The sequence below is a fragment of the Lepus europaeus genome, chromosome X (assembly GCF_033115175.1).
Source record: "Lepus europaeus isolate LE1 chromosome X, mLepTim1.pri, whole genome shotgun sequence".
NCBI lineage: Eukaryota > Metazoa > Chordata > Mammalia > Lagomorpha > Leporidae > Lepus > Lepus europaeus.
The window spans coordinates 104,313,647-104,335,209 of record NC_084850.1 but is presented as its reverse complement, the minus strand read 5'-3'; the positions used below and the strand labels follow the sequence as shown (position 1 = coordinate 104,335,209).

The 21,563-nt window shown below is 38.9% G+C and overlaps 1 protein-coding gene across 8 annotated transcripts in view; it reads left to right on the top strand.

Moving 5' to 3' along the window:
* Nucleotides 1-21,563, top strand: part of KDM6A (lysine demethylase 6A) — a 185,749-nt gene that overhangs the window by 80,603 nt on the left and 83,583 nt on the right. For all 8 annotated transcript variants that reach the window (XM_062184060.1, XM_062184058.1, XM_062184056.1 and 5 more), the window contains exon 5: nucleotides 15,935-15,993. In XM_062184060.1, coding sequence (XP_062040044.1) covers nucleotides 15,935-15,993 — 59 coding nt within the window. The remainder of the gene's footprint in view (nucleotides 1-15,934; nucleotides 15,994-21,563) is intronic.

Here is a 21,563-nt window from a genome sequence, read left to right as displayed (position 1 = left end):
TAAATTGCTTGCTGTAACTGCCGCAGGTGTGCCTGCTCATTAGACACTGGATCTTGCAAGATGAATAATAAAAAGTCTTGCTCTCTGCATGTCTGAGACCGAGTCCATCTCTTGAGAGGAAAGCTGAGGATATTTCCCACAGAATGATTCTCTCAAAATTTTGGAGACCATAGTCCAGAATGAATCTTATAGGACTAAAATCATAGGTAGGGCTGATTCCTTCAGGGGAAAATTTCCTTATGTTAACTGAGTTTGTAGAGGCCAACCTACATTCTTTTTGCTCCTGGCTCCGTGCCCCCTTTTGTTGTCCTCATATTGCTTTCTTTGGCCTTTCACTTTCTTGCCTCCCTCTTATGACCCTACCTGAACGATACAGGATAATTTTCTCTGGAGGGTCCTCAACTTATATGACAATTTTACATCTTCTTTGACCATGTAAATAGTCTAAGGTCTGGAGATTAGGATATAGACATATTTTGGGACCATTATTCAGCCTTCCATATCTTCCTACTAGAATTTGCCTGAGTATGTTCTTGAGTACTTTTAGCTAGCTGTTTTATGTACTATGAGCAGAGTTTGTATAAAACTATTTTATTTTAAATAGGAGGATCTTTCCTATGTTATCTTGCTTAGCCTTCATTTGAAGCAATACTGTGATAAACATATAATTACTGTTTAGCCTATTTTTGAACTTTACAAAAATCTAATCATTTATAATTAATTTCTATCTTCTTTCATTTAGGAATTCTGGATTCATACTTGAAGTTGATTATTTCAGTTTGTTTTCATTCTTACATTTCATTGTGTGATTATGCCATGATTTATTCTTTTTATTTTTGAAGGATATTTGGTTTTTGATGGATTTTGGCTATTACAAAAATGTGGGTGTGAATATTCTTGTGGAATTCTTAGTACATACTTTTCTCTTGGGTATGTATGCCCTGGAGTGGAATTGTTGGGTTATTGGATATGTGTGTGTATTAGCAAGCAGTATACCAACAAGTTTATTCAAATTTGCATTGCCACGTGTATCCCTGTTGATTTTCACCCTTAGCCTTTCATTTATTGCTTTTGAATGAGCATATGGCTTGTGGAACAGAATGGTTAATGATACTGAGCTCACTTCTTTGGCCTTTTCTTCTTTCCGGTACAGTAATACTGCACGTTCTTCATACCCTGCTAATTGTCTGATACCTGAAAAGAGATTTGAAACAATATTTTCTCTGGCTTTTCCAGTTATACTTGGGGAGAAGAGAAGGTTGGGAATTAAGTTAGTTTACCATTGCTACAAATAGAATGCCCCCTGTATTCTTACTTTTAATAAATAAAATATGTAAAATTTGTTGATGAATACAACAAGGGCGCCAGTTCCAGTCTCAGTTGCTCCACTTCTGATTCAGCTCTCTGCTAATGGCCTGAGAAAGCAGTGGAAGATAGTTCAAGTGCTTGGGCCTCTGCACACATGGGAGAAGACCCGAAAGAAGCTCTTGGCTTCAGATTGGCCCAGCTCCGGCTGTTGTGGCTATTTGGCAAGTGAACCAGAGGATGGAAGATCTCTTTAGTCTCTTTCCCTCTTTCTGTAACTCTCAAATAAATAAATAAATCTTAAAGTATTTCTAATAATAAGGTAATAATAAGCCCATTATGAAGTACCTAATACATGGAATGTTAATTAGCCACAAGATTAATTTGTGTAGTTTTAAATTTTTATTGTATAGATTTTTTTTTTTTTTTTTTGGGACAGGCAGAGTGGATAGTATGAGAGAGAGACAGAGAGAAAGGTCTTCCTTTTTGCCGTTGGTTCACCCTCCAATGGCCGCTGCGGCCAGCGCATCTCGCTGATCCAAAGCCAGGAGCCAGGTGCTTCTCCTGGTCTCCCATGGGGTGCAGGGTCCAAGCACTTGGGCCATCCTCCACTGCACTCCCGGGCCATAGCAGAGAGCTGGCCTGGAAGAGGGGCAACCGGGATAGAATCCGGCACCCCAACCGGGACTAGAACCCGGTGTGCCGGCGCTGCAAGGTGGAGGATTAGCCTGTTAAGCCACGGTGCAGGCCCAGAAATTTTTTTTTTTTTTTTTAAGATTTATTTATTTGAAAGTCAGAGTTATACAGAGAGGGAGAAGTAAAGAGAGAGAGAGGTCTTCCATCCGCTGGTTCACTCCCTAAATGGCCACAGTGGCCAAAGCTCCCAGGTTTTAAGAAAGAATTTAGCTGGCCATAGTTTTTAGAACCCCCTTTTAGGGCCTGGAATTTTTAGGGGCTTCAAATGCTTCAAAATAGGGAAAGAGAAAGCAAGATAAGATTATTTATGAATTTGTAATAGCACAGTTCTGAAGGCTCAGATTTGTGTCATTTTTTTGTTGAATACTATAGTATTGGAAGTCAGAGTTAAAGGTAATTAAGTAAAACAGTGACTTTCAAGGACTTGATTGAAATTGTAATGATTTAGAACTTTTTATTAAAAAATTGTTATCTTGGGGTGGGCATTTGGTATAGCAGTAAGATGTTGCTTGGGCCTTATCGAACAAAGAATGCCTGGGTTCCCGTCCTGGGTGAGCTCCCAATTCGTTTTTCTCATGCAGACTCTCGGAGACAGTAGGTGATGGCTCAAGTAGTTGAGTCCGTGCTACCCATGTGGAAGACCAGGATTACTGAGTTCCTAGCTTCTGATTTCAGCCTGGCCCAGCCCTGGTTATGGGCATTTGGGAGTGAACCAGAGAATGGGAAATAATCTCTGTCTCTGTGGCTCTCTGCCCCTTTTTTTTTTCTTTTTTTGTAGATTTATTTATTTATTTGAAAAGCAGAGTTACACAGAGGAAGAGACACAGACTGAGAGAGAGCAAGTTAGCGAGTCCACTGTTTCAGTATTCAAATGGCTGCAATTGTCGGGCTGAGCCAGGCCAAAGCCAGGAGTCTGGAACTCCAATTGAGTCTTGCACGTGGGGGGCAGGGTCCCATCTTGCACCACCTTCTTAGGTGCATTAGCAGGCAACTCGATCAGAAGTGTAGCAGCTGGGACTCATGGTATGCAGGCATTGCAGGCAGCACCTTAATCCATTGCATCACAATAAATAAGATAATTGAGTATAAAAATTTAAAAACCTGGGTTTCTGTGTTGTGGAATGGCCATATGGGCACTGGTTGAAGACCCAACTGCTCCACTTCTGATCCAGCTCCCTGCTAATAATGTGCCTGGGGAAGCAGCAGAAGATTGACCCAAGTTCTTAGGCTCCTTGCACCCACTGGGGAGTCCTGGGGGAAGCTCTGGCTTCCAGCCACAGCCATTTGGGGAATGAAGCAGTGGATGGAAGAAGTCTGTCTGTCTCCTCTCTCTGTAACTCTGCCTTTCAAATAATAAAAGATAAATCTTTAAAAGAAAACTGGTCAACTTACAGGCTAATATCTTTGATCAATAAAGTTTTATGATTTTTCCATAAAGTAATAAATCATAATATATTTTGTATGTCTTATACTTTTATTGATATTATACATGTAGTTCATTTTATTTCATTTTTTCTTTTTGCTACTATGTAGAATTGCAGCTAACTTCTATATGTTAAATTTATCAAACAACTTCACTAACTTGGAAAATTTGACTACATAACTTCAGATTTTTCTAAGTAGTCTATCCTACCTTTGCGATTAATGATAATTTTGTTCTTTTATGAAAGTTTAGCATTTCAAAAACTGTTGTTTGAATATTTGGTAAAACTGACTTGTTAAACTGTCTGGATTTAATATATTTCTTTGTAGGATGATGTTACAGTATAATTTTATTTATTATCAGTTAATTGCTGCTTTTTAATGGTGTATCTACCACATTTGTCTATAGTCATACATATCTGTAGTTAGATCCTCAGTTTTATTTCTGTTATTTTTGCCTTCTCTTTTCTCCTTGCTTTAATTAAAGGGTTGTTAATTTTGCTACTTATTTCAAAGAACAACATTTCAACATTGATGATAATCTCTAAAGTTTTATCTCATTTTAAATATCAGTTTCCTGCTAGAGGCATACACCCCCTTCCTCACTTTTTCTTTTCTTTTTTTCTTTGACCACCAGAAATCCATTGCTTTTTTTTAATATTCACTGTTGATGTGGTATATGGTTATGATCAAATGTATAATGCACCTTTATGTTGTTCTCAAGCTATTCGTCTCTTCTTCCCTCATCTAGAACCCACTGATCTTTTGATTCCCAATGGTTTTGCTTTTCCAGAAAAAAATTACAGTGGGAATCAAACAGTATGTGTCTTTTCATATTGATTTCTTTTACTCAATAGTATGCATTTACATATCTTTTCATTATATGGTAGCTTATTTCTTTTTTGCACTGAACATTCCATTCCCGTAATGTGCCACATGTATCCATCCACATACTTAAGCTCTTGTGGTTTCTTCCAAGTTTTGGCAATGGTGAATAAATACGCTATAAACATATGTACAAGTTTTTTGTGTTTACAAAGATTTTCAGTTTCTTTGGCAATGATAAGAAGATGTCTAGTTTTGTAAAAAGTTCCGAATTGTTTTCCTAAGAAGCTGTACCATTTTGTAACTGCACCAGCAATGAATAAGAGTACTCTGTATCATATCCTCATCAGCGTTTGATGTTTTTGGTGTTCTGAATTTTTACTTTCAGTTTTTCCTCTTTTGTTATATATATAGTAGTCATCCCTCCTTGTCTGTGGGTGATTGGTTCCAGGACTGTCCATGGATACCAAACCCACAGATGCCCAAGTTCCTTGTGTAAAATGGTGTAGTATTTGCATATAACTTGCACATAGTTTTGGATATATTTTAAATAATCTGTAGAGATTTTACTTAACAATTCTTTGAATGTATTCTTTTTGGAGTCTATTCTAGAACCACATGTTAGAATTTAGGTGTCTCATTTAGCAGGATCTCCCTTTACCTCCATTCCTTTTATTTTGTTTTAATTTTGTTATGGTTTAAAGACACCAACTCAGTTGTCATACAGAAAGTCTCATTTTCTGGCTCTGCTTTAGTGTTTTCTTTTGGTATTATTTAGCTTATATCTCCAACCCTCCTATATTTCTTGTGCTTAACAGTGAACCGTCAACCATTTGCTTAATGATTTTTTAAGGCCTTCCTTATTTTCATCAAATCTCACAAAAATTATTTTATACACTTTCCTCTTTACATATGTATTTTCCTTCCTGGGGAAATTTCAGGGTGAATTATAGATAGCATGCTATCATATTTCTCTTTTTTTTTTTAAAGATTTATTTATTTATTCAAAAGTTACACAGAGAGAGAGAGAGAGATATCGATCTTCCATCTGATGGTTCACTCCCCAATTGGCCGCAACGGCCAGGAGCTTCTTCCAGGTCTCCCACGCAGGTGCAGGGGCCCAAGGAATTGGGCCATCTTCTGCTGCTTTCCCAGGCCATAGCAGAGAGCTGGATCGGAAGTAGAGCAGCCGGGTCTCAAACCAGTGCCCATATGGGATGCCAGCACCCATGTGGGATGCCGGCGCTTCAGGCCAGGGCATTAACCCGCTTTACCATGGTGCTGGCCCCTCATATTTCTTATATTCTGCATATCTTTGGTTATCAGAATTAGAATGATTCAGAAGAATTGTGCTCTGCACTTAGGCTGTCTTAATGAATTTCTCTTGCATTTTCCTTTTATGTGTAAAAAGTAAAATGTGATAATTTATTTCACTAATTTTCAAATCATTTTAAGTGCTAATTACAAGTGTAGTCAGCTTAATTGGAAATTTTTTTCCTAAATGGTACATAAAATAAGATACTTATATTTGAGGAGGTCTTAGATTCAATGATACTGTAATTATAAAACCTAAATTTTTTTTGTATTAAAACTTGTTTCTTGTTCCTCTAATTTTTTTTTTTTGGGTTATTTTTTCTTGGTTATTGTTTATTTTCTCATATACTGCATTTCCACTGATACCCTTCATCAGAGCTATGTTCAAAAAGGACTTCTTTGTTCTTTTAAAACAGAACTCTTGTCACTACTTATCCTTTCTGCTTCTAGCTTTACTGGATGCTTTTGAAAAGTTAGTGTTTTACCTTTTTGAAGCTATTTTGAAGCCGTTACATCACTTTTGACTTCTTGTAAGAGATCCGCTCTTTGCCTTTCCCACCTTCACTTTGTGTATAAGATTACATTTGATTTAGCTTTCTGCATCAAGAGATTATCTTTAGTACTAGAAAATCTTCAGACACCACTTCTCAATTATTGTGTGTGCATCCCATTTTATTTACAGTCATGCATTGCTATGTGTCTTAGTGATTCCATATATATATATATATATATTTTTAAATTTTTTGACAGGCAGAGTGGACAGTGAGAGAGAGAGACAGAGGTCTTCCTTTTTGCCGTTGGTTCACCCTCCAATGGCCGCCGCAGGCGCGCTGCTGCCGGTGTACCGCGCTGATCCGATGGCAGGGGCCAGGTGCTTCTCCTGGTCTCCCATGGGGTACAGGGCCCAAGCACTTGGGCCATCCTCCACTGCACTCCCTGGCCACAGCAGAGAGCTGGCCTGGAAGAGGGGCAACCGGGACAGGATCGGTGCCCCGACCGGGACTAGAACCCGGTGTGCCGGCGCCGCAAGGCGGAGGATTAGCCTATTGAGCTGCGGCGCCGGCCCGATTCCATCATTTTGTGACCATCATAGATTGTACCTGTACAAAGCTCAGATGGTTATGCCATTACTTGGTTATATGTTCTTTTTTCTTTTTTTTTTTTTTTAAAGATTTATTTATTTGAAAGGCAGAGAGAGAGGTTTTCCATCTGCTGGTTCACTCCCCAAATGGCTGCAATGGCTAGAGCATGCAGAAGCAGGGGCCCAAGGACTTGGGGCCATTTTCCACTGCTTTCCCAGGCCATAGCAGAGAGCTGACTCAGAAGTGGAACAACCAGGACTTGAACTGGCACCCATATAGGATGCCAGCACTGGCTTTACCTGCTGTATCACAGCGCTGGCCCCAGCTATATAATCTTAAAGGACTACCGCTTCATATTTTCTCTCTTGTTCTCTGAAATGTTATGTGGCACATAACTTTACTAAGAAAGAACTCTCAGGTGTTGGGATTTTTGTGGGAAATTTTGGGGCAAAACTCTGTATATTATGTCTAATTTGTCTCCTGTTCTACGTGGTTGTTGGGAAACGAAAGATTTAGGTCCCACAGTATTATATTGATTTTTGGTACTTGCTTTATGGTTTCGTATTTCTCCTTTTTAGAGTTTTCGGCCTTTTTCCTTTTGTTGCTAGCTCAGCCATTCATTTGTACAGATAAGTTTAAAATATTCCTTCTCACTTCTTTTTTTTTTTAAGATTTATTTATTTATTTATTTGAAATTCAGAGTTACACAGAGAGCAGAGAGGCCGGGGGGGGGGGCGGAGAGGGAGGTCTTCCATCCACTGGTTCACTCTCCAATTGGCCGCAATGGCCAGAGCTGCGCTGATCTGGAGCCAGGAGCCAGGAGCTTGTTCTGGGTCTCGGCACGTGGGCACAGGGGCCCAAGGACTTGGGCCATCTTCCACTGCTTTCCCAGAGAGCTGGACTGGAAGTGGAGCAGCCAGGTCTTGAACCAGTGTCCATATGGGATGCTGCCGCTTCAGGCCAGGGCGTTAACCTGCTGCGCCACAGCGCCAGCCCCTCATCTCACATTTTTACTAGGTTTTACATCAGGAGGATTTTCTAGTGTATTTTGTTTGTCATTGGGCATGTTTTTGGACGTGAAATACACTAGAGTCTTCTAGTGTTACACTCTAAGAAATGAAAATGTTGGGCTGCTTTTGAAAATTCTTTAATTTATCTGTGCTTTAAATATAATCACTTATCTCAGTGACTGGAACTGTGTCAGATCACCAGGTTTTTTTCACTGAAAGTAGCTAGGAAAAAAGTCTTTATCAGTGAACCAATAGTGTAATTTCATATTTAAGAAAGTTTGGCAGGGGAGTGTTTAAGGTTACCAACTTTGTATTTTTTTTTTTTAAAGATTTATTAATTTATTTGAAAGGCAGAGTTATGAGAGAGAGGGAGAGACAGAGAGAGGTCTTATATCTGCCGGATCTGGGCTGATCCGAAGCCAGGAGCCAGGAGTTTCTTCCAGGTCTTCCACACGGTTGCAGGATTTGGATTGAGGTGGGAGTACAGTAATACTCCCTTATCCACAGTTTTGTGTTTTGTGGTTTCAGTTTCCCATCTTAAAATACTAAATGGGAAATTCCAGAAATAATCAGTTCAAAGCTTTAAATTGTGCAATGATCTAAGCATGATGAAATCTCATTTTGTCCCTCTTCATCCCACGGAGGATGTGAATTCGTTTTTTTGTTCTGTGTATCCATGCTGCATACTGTTGCTGCCTGTTGGCTGCTTAGTAATTGTCTTGTTTATCAGAGTATTATATTACAGTGCTTCAAAGATTCCTTCTTTTACTTAATAGTAATAATGGCCCCAAAGTGGAAGAGTAGTAATGCTGGGAATTTGAATATGCCAAAGAGAAGCTGTAAAGTGCTTCCTTTACTTAAAAATGTGAAAGTTCTCCAGTTAAAGAAGAGGAAAAAAATATGTATAGTGAGTTTGCTAAGATCTGTGGTAAGAGTGAATCGTCTGTTTATGAAACGAAGAAGGAAAAATTCATGGTAGTCTTGCTGTCATATCCCAAACTGCGAAAGTTAAACAACAGTATGTGATAAATTATTAGTTAAGATGGAAAAGGCTTGGGGCCGGCGCTGTGGCATAGTGTGTTAATGCCCTGGCCTGGGGCGCCTGCCTCTCCCATATGGGCTCTGGTCCTGGTCCCGGCTGCTCCACTTCTGATCCAGCTCTCTGCTGTGGCCTGGAATAGTAGTGGAGGATGGCCCAAGTCCTTGGGCCCCTGCGCCAGCGTGGGGGATCTGGAGAGGCTCCTGGGTTCGGATCCGCGCAGCTCTGGCAGTTGCGGCAGTCTGGGGAGTGAACCAGCAGGTGGAGGACCTCTCTCTCTGTCTCTACCTCTCTGTGTAACTTTGTCTTTCAAATAAATAAAATAAATCTTTAAAAAGAAGAAAAGAAAAGGCATTAGATTTGTTGAGTGGGAAACATGAGCAGAAAAAACTGTGTGAGCTGGCTTCTTGGTCTTGTGGGTAAAGCCGCTGCCTGGAATGCTTGGCTACTCCACTTCCTATCCAGCTCCCTGCCAACACAATGGCCCAACTCCTTGGGCCCTTGCACCCATGTGGGAGACCAGGTGGAAGCTCCTGACTCCTGGCTTCAGCCTGGCCCAGCCCTGGTTGTTGTGGCCATTTTGAGAGTGAACCAGAGGATGGAAGATCTCTCTCTGTATCTCCCTTTCTGTCTGTCTCTGTAACTGCCTTTCAAATAAATAAAATAAATCTTTAAAGAAAAAAGAAAAATGTATTCTGATTGTCAGCAACATGTTGCACTAGAAAACATTGATTCTCTGTGAAGACTTCAACAAGATGTCTCCTGAAATGAGTGACATAAACCTATATCCTGCAACTTTAGGGATAATTGCGGAGATTCAGAAATAGGCTTGGACTGAAAAATGTACAATTTACTGAAGAGGCTACATCTGCCAATGAAAAAACTGCTGTTAGATTTCTGGCAGAGTTGAAGAAGTTGATTAAGGAGAAAGGATACCATCTAAAATCTTCAGTTGCAGCGAAACCAGGCTCTTCTAGTACATGTTCATGAACATGTGAAGGAAGCATTGGGGCATAAAACATGGAAGGGCTGATTAACTGTGTTACTACAGTTTCAGTATTCCTAATCCCAAAATTTGAACCTTGAAATTCTGCCCAATCTGAAACTCAGCATGGTGTTATGACAACACATGAAGAAACGTCCACATCTGACCTCATATGATAAGTGGTAGTGAAAAATGCAGCTGAACTAAAAATGTTGTATAAAATTGACTTCAGGCCATGTGTAAAAGGAGTATATGAAACATGCATGAATTCTGTGTTTAATCTTGGGTCCCATCCCCAAGATATTTCATTGAGTGTATGCATATATTCCCAAAATCCAAAAGGGGGGAAGGAAAAAAAATTGAAGTCTGAAGCACTTCTGGTCTCCAAAATTTTGCTTAAGGGATCCTAAACCTGTATGTGGTAGCATTTCAGGGAATATGATAAGCCCAGGTATAGTGTACAAGGTGAAGAAATCCATGTGCTTTTAAGAGCAAAAATTAGTTTTTTTTTTTTTTTTAAGATTTATTTATTTTTGGGGTGGGGGGAGGTCTTCCATACTCTGGTTCATTCCCCAAATGGCTGCAATAGTAGGAGCTGAGCTGATCTGAAGCCAGGAGCCAGGAGCTTATTCCAGGTCTCCCACAGTGGGGAAAGGGCTCAAGGACTTGGGCCATCTTCCACTGCCTTCACAGACCATGGCAGAGAGCTGGATCAGAAGTAGATCAACCAGGGCTCACTATGCTACAGCGCCGGCCCCAAAAGTTAGATTTTGAGGGAGAGGAAACACATTCATGTTACTTTTATTACAGTATATTCAAATTATCATATTTTGTTACTGTTAATCTTTTACTGTGCCTAATTTATAAATTAAACTTTAGGTATAAATGTGTAAGAAAAAACAGTGTGGGACCAGTGCTGTGGCACAGTAGGTTAATCCTCTGCCTGTGGCGCCAACATCCCATATGGGCGTCAGTTCTAGTCCCAGTTGCTCCTCTTCCAGTCCAGCTCTCTGCTGTGGCCCGGGAAGGCAGTGGAGGATGGCCCAAGTGCTTGGGCCCTGCACCCATGTGGGATACTGGGAAGAAGCACCTGGCTCCTGGCTTCAGATTGGTGCAGCTCCAGCCATTGCAGCCATTTGGAGAGTGAACCAACGGAAGGAAGACCTTTTTCTCTGTCTCTCCCTCTCACTGTTTGTAATTCTACCTCTCAAATCTTTTTTTTTTTTTTTTTTTTTAAAGAAAAATAGTATATGGAGGGTTTGGTACTGTTTGAGGTTTCAGGCTCACAGTGCGGGTGTTGGAATGTATCCCTTCTGGAAAAGAGAAGGATTACTATATATTTTATCAGTAGTATATTTCGCAGAAAACTACTCTGTTAACTGCACCAGTTGAAAGATTGTCTACATCAGATCTAAACTCATTTCCATATCAGTTCCTTTGCTCAGGTCATCCATCCTTTTGCACAGACCTGTGTTTCTCAAGGGATACTATTAGCGTTATGGGTGAAGTAGAATATTGATAATTTTAGAAGAATGCATGTATTTCACTGCATATAGAAATTTACACACTTGTGCAACTTAGAACCTCTGGTTCAGATTTCTTGTTTCGCCTTTCCTAATCTTTGAGATGTAGTACCCAAGCGCTGTACTTTCCCTTTTCTGAGTCCTTATTATGCTCCATTAAGTCTTAACATGTTTGTAGCTTGGAGTATACTGTTAGGCATTTAGTTTAATAATGTTTTGTCATTAGATTGTCAACTCATTGAGGATATTGTCTGTTTTGTTCACTACTGTATATGGGTGAGAAGAAATAACCCTTTCTTTCTAGTCAGGTTCATTGGCTGGGCTCCCTCAAATAAAAGAGAAAGGCAACCCTAGTTTTCTGCATAGCAGGATAAGCTGCCACTTGGGACAGCTTATTCCCATATTGGATTGCCTGGTTTCAAACCCCATAGGAGTCATCTGGTGCTGATTCAAGTAACTTGGATCCTGCCACCTTTTTTTTTTTTTTGCACGGGCAGAGTGGATAGTGTGAGAGAGAGAGAGAAAGGTCTTCCTTTTCCGTTGGTTCACCCCCCAATGGCCGCTGCGGCCGGCGCACCGCGCTGATCCGAAGGCAGGAGCCAGGTGCTTCTCCTGGTCTCCCATGGGGTGCAGGGCCCAAGGGCTTGGGCCATCCTCCACTGCCTTTCCGGACCACAGCAGAGTGCTGGACTGGAAGAGGGGCAACTGGGACTAGAACCTGGGGAGCCGGCGCCACAGGTGGAGGCTTAGCCTATTGAGCTGCGGCACCGGCCATGGATCCTGCCACTTTTGTTTTAAGATTTTTATTTATTTGAAAATCAGAATTACATAGATGGGGAGAGAGAGAGAGAGAGAGAAAGAAAGAAAGAGATCTTCTACCCATTTGGGGTTCACTCTCCATATAGCTGCAATGGTCAGGCTGGGCCAGAGCCAGGAGCTTCATCTGGGTCTCCCAAGTAGGTACAGGGCCCAAGAAGTTGGGCATCTTCTGCTGCTTTCCCAGGATCTGAAGAGCAGCTGGGAATAAAACCAATGCCCATATAGGATGCTTGGAACTGCAGAAAGTGACTTAACCCACCATACCACAGTGCTGGCCTCTCTGCCAACCACTTGGGAGACCAAGATTAACTTCCTGGCTCCTCACTTCAGTTTGGTCCAGTCTGCTGTGGGTATTTGGGGAGTGAACCAACAGAAGGAAGTTCTCTGTATGCCTTTCAAATAAATTAATAAAGTTTTTGAAAACCCTGGAAATGCACACGAGTTTATTTAATACAGGAGATCTTTCACAATGAAATAACTGTCTGAAGAAATACTTTAACCTGAATGGTTTTATGCTAAGCTTGTTGAGCAGAGGAAATTTGCGAATGAATGTGATAGGATAAAGGATAAACTTAAGCAAGGTCTGTTTTTGTGGGTTTTCTCTGTGTCCCTTGATTTTCAGAGATACAGGGAAGGCAACTCTCATATAAGAGTCTTAAGACCTACTTCAGGGAAGAAGCAGGGGGAAGGTCAGAGAATCCTTGTACTTGGTATTTGTCAAATTCTGTAAACTTAAATATTCAGTCTGAAGAAATGCCCTATTTTGGGATAGTGTGTTCTATCTTCCCAATGCCTGTAACTGTTACGATTCATAGTAGATGCTCAGTAAATGTTTTAATCACTTTGTTTGCTGTTAAGGAAAAATGAGGCTGTGTTCCTACTGTATAGACAAAGATCATGCCATAAGCTTATTCCATGTCACTCAATGGAAGAGAACTCACAGGCTTAAATATTGAGTGATTTTGATTTAGTAAACCTATGAACATCTGCTATCTAGAAGCATATTGTGCTAGGTGCTAATAAAGGATACACGTAGACCATTTACACCATTAGCACTCTGTGTGACATTTTTGATGGATGAGATAGAGTTTAGTCAATAGACAAATAACAAAAATACAGTAGTTAAGAGTAAACTCTGGATACTGACCTAGATTGGGTTCTTATGCCTGTTGTGTTGTAATTGCCCCCTTGAACAGACTGCTTAGTTCTTAGTTTCTTCATTCTGTAAATGAAACCTTCTGTTGCATCATAGGGTTATTAGAACCTTTTAAAGGAGATAGTGTTAACATTTTGCATGAAACAGTTCTCACTGTTACACAAAAATGTCATTTGATAGAGGAAATTATGTTCAGACCAAATTTAGAGATTGGAAAGATCCCCTCTGATTTGTAGTGGGACAAGTAGCAGTGCTTCCCTTCAATAAGGGATAGAATATATAGAAGAGGATAGGCTGGGTTAACATTTCCTAGAGGGAGAAGGTTGAAGTATGTCTGGAGTGAAGAACCTGGGAGAATATAGGGTGTGTACTGGCTCAGTAAGCCCAGATTTCTACCATATCTCAGATCTCTTTCTCTGGGCTAAATTGGTAAAAGGTTATATCTGTGGTTATTCAAGCCTTGTTCCCTTCCCCTTCATCTCTTGCTTCAAATCTTGACTTTCTAGGTGGAAACTTCATGACTCTAAATTAATTACTCCTGCAGTCTGAGTATCTCTGCTCTCCCTCCTTCTTGAGATCAAAAGAAGTATATTTTATTCAGTTTGGCTTGTTCAACTTTGGGTATTGTCCCTGGCACCTAGTCAATGGCTCAGCTTATTTCAGAGGGTGGGATAGTAATGAATGATCCTGATTAAAAACAATTCCAACTAAATCTTTAAAAATTTCAAATGGATATTGACTGAGACCTCTGTGACTCCCTGAAATTGTGAAAATCCCTGTAACATATAATTTCCTTGTTCAGAAAATTGGGAGTAATGAGGACTTAATGAAATTAAATTACCATATTCATTACATTTTACAATATACTTAAATATTTTTCCCTTTTTTTTTTTTTTCCCTGCACCAAATGTTATTTTGAAAGGCAGAGTTACAGAGAGGCAGAGGCAAAGGCAGAGAAAGAGAGAGAGAGAGCGAGTGAGCGAGCTGTCTTCCATCTGCTGGTTCACTCCCCAAATGGCTGCAATGGCTGGAGCTGGGCCGATCCGGAGCCAGGAGTCAGGAGCTTCTTCTGGGTTTCCTACGTGGGTGCAGGGGCCCAAGCACTTGGGCCATCTTCTGCTTCTTTCCCAGGCCACAGCAGAGACAGGACTTGAACTTGCACCCATATGGGATGCCGACGCCATAGGCGGTGGCTTTACCCACTATGCTATAGCGCTGGCGCCTACTTAAGTATTCTTTACTGTTACTAGAAAAGTTCTTAGAATCTAAAGGAAATGCACAATTTAGTTCTAGCATGATGTATTCCCAGCTTGTTTATATTTTGGATTTTAAACATCACTGATTGTTTTTCTCAAATCAGTGACTGACAGAAGTTGTGGGGATAAGAACCTTAGTTCACTAACACTTACAGAAAGATAACACTGCTTCCCCAGCAAGTTTGAATCCCGGTTGCCCATAGTCACAGTTTCATAGTGCATTCTTTATCCGCTTCCTTTCCTTTCCTGCCATACTTCACTTCATTCCCTTACACGTGGTTTCTTGGGTAACTTCCCAAATAAATAGTTTCTGCTAAAACCTTTGTCTCAGGGTCTACTTCTCAGAAAGTGCAGCCCAAGAAAGGAGGGCAAGAAGCACTTTAATAATTAAACATTTTTGACATTTTAGAATTTGGAGCCATTTGTAATGTAGAATTTTAGAGGAATTTGTCCACAAAGATTAGTGTGAAATCTTTTTTTTTTTTTTTTGATAGGAAGACTTACTAAAACAGATTTGCATGGTTATTGGAAACATGTACTAGATGATACTCAAATATTTGCCTTGTGTGCGAAAAGGGAATTGGCAACTAGTTCATTTTTGATGGCCAGATGTCAAAAATGAGTCAGGATAGATGTTGACATCTCTTTTATTCTGTAAAAGGATTTAGTGATGGTTAAAGCCCCAAATGTAAGCATCTAGATGATGTTTTGACATGTAAGTTTTTATTATTATTAAAATTCATTCTTGGTTTATATTATGCATTTCTTTTGAATTTTAAGTGCTTTCCTGACAATAATGAACATAAAGCTAAATCCATTTCAAGAAGTAGAAGGAACCAGAGAAAACATGTAGCTGCAATCAAAAGAGAAAATGATAGTATAGTTTGAGCCTTTTCTTATCTCTTTAGAATAGATTGTTATTTTAGTTCTGTCCATAGAATTCTGCTGGTAAGTTTATTTCAGGGCCAATTTGATTAAATAGAATCCAGAATAGTTTTCTAAGTTGATTGGATTCTATGCTTATCTGCTAACTCATCCCTCTTACTTTGGTGTTTTAAAAATATAGGGGCCGGCATTGTGGCACAGTGGATTAAGCTATAGTTTGGGATGCCTGCATCCCATGTTGGAGTAGTGAGGGCTACTACTTGTCCAATCCAGCTTCCTGCTAATGCATTCTGGCAAGGAGATGATGGCTGCAATGCTTGGGCAACTGGCTTCTACCTTGCCCAGCCCTGGTTGTTATGGGCATTTGAGGAGTGAATCAGATGATGGAAGATCTTTCTCTGTCACTCTGCCTTTCCAGTAAATGGAAATAACTTTTTTTTTTTAAAGGTAAAGCAAAGAGAATCTCAAGTTTACTTTGAAAATATGATTGTAATACATAAGAGAATTTTAAGAACCTCTAAAGCATCTTGAATATAGTATTTTTATAATAATAATATCATATGCATTAGACACAAATGCCTTTTCTAAAAGTCTGTTTTTTCTCCCTTCCTTTACAGAATGCTGCCTTTTTATATGGTCTTGGTTTGGTCTACTTCCATTACAATGCATTTCAATGGTAAGTTGACATAAAACTAATAACTCCAGTTATTTCCAGTAAATGGCTTTTGTTGGTTAGCTTTTACTTGATTGTATATGCATGTATATGTAGTAAATAGAAAATATTTTAGCGTTAGTAAGCCTACATTATTTGTAATCTTTTGAAATGGTTTGATGTATCAGAGATATTGACCCACCTTAGATTAGATTGTGTGTGTTCCCTAAAGAGTCTAGTATAAGGTTCTTAAAGGAGACTGATAAAAAAAGCTTTTTGATGTTTTTCAGTTATTCCTTATGGAATAGTGGTCTTTAGATTATTTGAACTGAGGAATGCTTGGGTAAATGATCTATATAAGGATCAGTACTCATAGGTTTACTTTTACAGATTAATAGATACTTCCTTTTTCCACACACTGGTTACCCTTTCCAATTTCTAGTAAGTAGGCATTAGATTATAAACTCTGAGTTCTCTCTACTATGAAATAAGAATAATGGTACCCCTTTACCAGTTGCAGATTATATATGATAGTAATATATAAAATTTTACAAGCTTTAAGATGACACTACTCTTATGACCTTTGCCCCATTGTTTTTTGTTTTGTTTTGTTTTGTTTACCAGATAGGATAATAGCATGCTGTGGAAAGAACATAGAATTTAAATTGGAAGATTGGTATTTGGTCACAGCATTGCTATTTAATTTGATCTTAGATGTAAAAAAGTTATTTAATTCATTTCCTCATTTCTTTTTAAAAATAAAAACTGAAGCTGCAGTACAAGCACATGCTTTTATTTTACAGAGTTTTGATGCTCACAATATACATTTTGTGCCTTGTAAAGCTCTATGTAGACATTTTTAATTTGAAGCATATTTGAGTTTGTCATAATCCCTTCTGTGTTCAGGAATCTTAGGCTGAGTGAATGCTGTGAGAATCCAAAGGAAAGTGATTGAGTGTTTGGCCAAAGGTTACAAGTTTGTTACATACCTGTTGGCTACCTTGAATAATTATCACAAATTTTTTACATATATATTGGCAGTGATTTGATAGGGTTTCCTAGTGATGCAGTTTTACAGCTGGATTGCTTTTTCCAAGCATGCTTTTTCTTTCTTCTTTTTGGCTTTTTCCTGCTATGCTTTTTCTTTCCTCTTTTGGCTTTTGATCATATTTGGAAGCACTGCATTGTTAGAGAACACCTGTGTGTGTAATGGAGTATTTTAAAAATTTAGATCATTGAATTTTTCTGTAAACTTTATAAAGGCTATAATTGATCTTTGTAAAGAAGCTTTGTAATTTTTCTCTTAAATTACCCTTTTCTTGTCAGCAATCCTTAATTATGCCTCCTAACTTCATGTCCAGTATATCCTATTTAAAAACAAGGTTGGATCCAGACTGGTTTAAAATCTTTGTTTCTTGAAGAGCCTACTCATAGAATTGAAAATTCTAAAATTTTAGAACTGGAAGTGGTCTTAGAGATGGTTTTTTCCCTTTAATTTTGTCAATGGAGAAAGCAAGATACGTGTTTAAATCAGTATTACCTAACTCTGTAGTTAGTGGCAGAAGTGAGCTTATGCTTGATCCAACCTCTCCCCCCTGAATTTTTTTTTTCCTTTTGTACTTTGTTTCCAAAATTTAAGATTGATTTTTTTTTTGCAAGATTTCTATTTATTTAATTCAGAGTTAGATTTGCAGACAGAGAGGGAGAGACAGAAAGAAAGGTCTTCCATCTGCTGATTCACTCCCTAAATGGCCACAAGGGCTGCAGAGGGAAGCCAGGAGCTTCCTTGGGGTCTCTCATGTGGGTGCAGGGACCCAAGCACTTGGGCCATCTTCCACTGCTTTTCCAGGCCATAGTAGAGAGCTGTATTGGAAGAGAAGCTGGCACACAAACTAGTGCCCACATGGGATGCTGGCGCCACAGGCAGAGCCTCAGCCTACTATGCCATAGTGCCTGCCCTAGGTGCTTCTAGTTATTTATTTATTTGAGAGGCAGAGTTACAGACAGAGGAGAGACAGAACTGTCTGCCATCTGCTGGTTCATTCCCCAAATGACCACAACGGCTGGAGCTAGGCCAATCCGAAGCCATGATCCTGCTAGGAGCTTTTTCTGGGTCTCCCACGTGGGTGCAGGGGCACACACACTTGGGCCATCTTCCACTGCTCTCTTCAGGCACATTAGCAGGGAGCTGAATCAGAAAAGGAGCAACCAGTACACAAACTGGTGCCCATATGGGATGCTGGCGCCACAGGCATAAGCTTAGCCTCCTAAGCCACAGCGCTGGCTCAGCAAGTGGTTTATTTTTTAATCTATGTTTGTAGTTGTTCTCCTGAGCATATTGATACAGTGTTTATGGCTGGCCATCTAGAAGTAATTTAGGTGAAATCCAAGCAAGGAACTCTACTGTTTAGGAAATAGATACATGAATGTATACCTCATACCAGTTGGGTTCCATAAACCTGTGGTAACTTGTGAACCTCCCTATAGATTGAAGATAAGGATGTAAAAGTAGTACTTATATGAAGCTGTTGTCAGTTTGAGACTTGATTGCTTTAGTGAGTATATAATCATGTTAAGTTTGGGAGCTTATAACTGTTTAAGGTTGTTATATCTTTTGATTCTTTATCTGCATATGATTTCTATATTCTTCAGTTGACCTAAGAAATGAAACTGAATGATAATAAGGACAATGCAGTGTTGGAATTAATAAGTGTCCTTTGCTCTATTGATCTTGTCCTGGTCACTACCATTCTCTTATGTATTGAATTTCAGTTCTAAAATAACATATCTCACACCTTGTCTATGAATTCACTTTGGCTATGTTTTCTCTCTTGCTAATCAGATGTTCTCTCACAGACTGTCCTCACTTTTTGCTTTAGCTTATCTTGCTATCTTTTGAAAAGCCACAAAATTAGAAAGCATGGGATATTTGCTTGGAGAGAGTTTTAGAGTACATCCTTAATTGATAGGAGCTTATTTAAGCTTAATAACTTTCTTTGTTTTGTGTGTAGATCCCTATTGATTGCAGGGATCATGTGTTTTGGTGTCTTTTTTTTTTTTTAATTCACCAAATATTTTGTAGTTTATTGAGAAATGTTTCTAGAGAAAACTACGCTATCTTTTTGTATAGTCAGCACAAAGCATAGTCTAGGATGTCTCAGAGTGTTGCAGCTTTGACATATTTATAATTTAAATAAAATCTGGCACTTGATATCATGTCTGGTGTTTGAGATTATTACTTTTTTGGTGATGTATATTTGGGTTGGTAGTGGTGATTTAACATATTAGTAAGAGCAATTTTATTTACCAGTGGTATTATTGTTAACCTATTTGGTTTTTTATTATGCTGGCCATTTTTCCTTTTGGAGTTGATTTTATAGGTCAGGTTCTAGATCAGTTATTTGTTTCCAGTTTTTCCCAGCTACAGCCTCTTAGAGGATCCCATGTCAGAAAGTAGTAGATTAGAGTAACAGTTACATTCTCAATGGATTTATTATGATAATTCAAGTGTGCTATCATTTTATTAAGTAATCTGGGGGCAAACTTAAAAAAAATGCAGAGTAAGTGCAGTAAAGAGCTAGAAACCAGAATGAAACCTCTATAAAACCTTTCCTTTACAGTATCATACATGCATGCAAGCCTATGTCATCACATGTTATTCATGAAGGTGACAATTACTAGAGATACCTTGAACTGAACTACTTGCCTTTGTAGGAATCTGAAATCCTGGGATGAGAGGAGGTGTACTACATACAGAAAAGGAAGGGTTAGATTGGCAGAAAAATATATTTGGGGACTAGACATACCTCTAAATATATCTCCCTACAAATTCTTACCAGCCATTTTTGGCCTGTAACCTTTTTATTCTTCCCATTAACCAGAATTGGTGGTATGGTGGCACATATCAGAGATACGTAATTCTGTGCTAGAGGCATAGGATTCTGGAAATTAAACTCTTGCATCTGATCAACAAACCTGATAAGAAAATGTAATGGTTATTATTACCTTAACATCAAAAAGGATTATGAGAATGAGGTATAGATGAAAAAGAAATGTTAATACATTATTAGTAAGATTTCTTTAGGATTTATTTCTGTCACTCTGTACCAATCACAAATACTCTTACAAGTATAGAAATTTCTGATCTCTTGGGGTGCGATAAGGCAAAAAGAGTAGTGGTTTTAGTGATAATGAAACTTTTTCAGGGAATGATAGGGAATAGTGCAAACATAAACCCAATTGACCTTGAGTCTTGTCCAGCGTGGAGTCTGGCAAAAACATTTAATGTATGTTTTTGAGCCTTCATAATACAGACATGCTCCTAGATTGAAAGTTTAATTTTAGTTCTATTAACATAAAACAGTTGATACTAATACGTGTTGAGTTTATTAAATACACTTATATTTCGAGGAAAAAACCTAGCCAATTTTTGTCAAAATTTTTGTTTAGTTGTTTATTTAGAAGGCAGAGAGAGGGAGAGACACAGAGAGATTGCTTTCCCATCTGTTGGTTCACTCTCCAAATGGCTGTACCATCCAAGTGTGGGCTGAGATGAAGTAAAGAACTTGGAACTCAATCTGGGTTTCCCATGTTGGGTGGCTGGGACTCAACTAGTCAAACCATCACCTGCTGTCTCCTAGGGTGTGCATTAGTAGGAAGCTGGACTGCGGAGTAGAGCTAGAACTCCTACCCAGGCACTGCAATAAAGGATGGGAGCATCCCAGCCAGTGTTTTACCTGCTGCTACATCAAATGCTGACTTGAAAACTTACAGATTTTACCAGGGGCGTTCTGATTAATTTATGCTTACTGGTGACATTTAGATTGCCACAAAGAATTTTTAATGTCTTTGGTTAGTTAAGCTTAAGGAAAATTATGTATAAAAACATAAATCCTAAAATAAGAGAGGTAAAAAAGTAACCCATTGCCTGGAATGAAGAAATGAGGACTGGCTAGAGAGAGCAAAAGAGCTGGGAGAGGTGATAATTAGCAAATATTGGTTTGATTAGTCCAATGTGTGGTATTTCTAATTTAGTTTCACTTCTATGGTCCTTTCTGATTCAACCTCAAAAGATCCTATTAGCCTACAGCTTTCCTAAATATAGTCTTTGTGCCAGTTACATTGCTTTGACATTTCCCTAAAAACACCTTGAGCGTTTTTCACCCATGTGGCTTTGTGCCATTTACTGTTTGATCTGCCTTCTTCTGCTGTCTCCATCATTAAAATCTTATCTCTTTGTTTTATTAAATATTTCTCAGTTAAAAAGAACTTCTAAATTAACTAATACATACATGTGAAAGTATATGTGTGTTGTGTGTATATTATGTTGTTACTGATTTAGAGCTAAAATATTCTCCATTTTATTTGTGTGAAATTAGTTCATTTATCCCTTCATACATTCTAGAGGGAAATCTCTGGACCCAGTTTTATTAACGCCACAGAACTCAAGGTGTTATTATGACTCTTTTCAAATGTACTTGAAAGGCTGTGCTCAGATATTTAGTTAATATCATATTTTGCTTTAGTTCTAGAAGAGACTTTTTAAAAAAGTGACTTTCTAGCAATAATGTTAAAATGGCTGTTGTTTTATAATG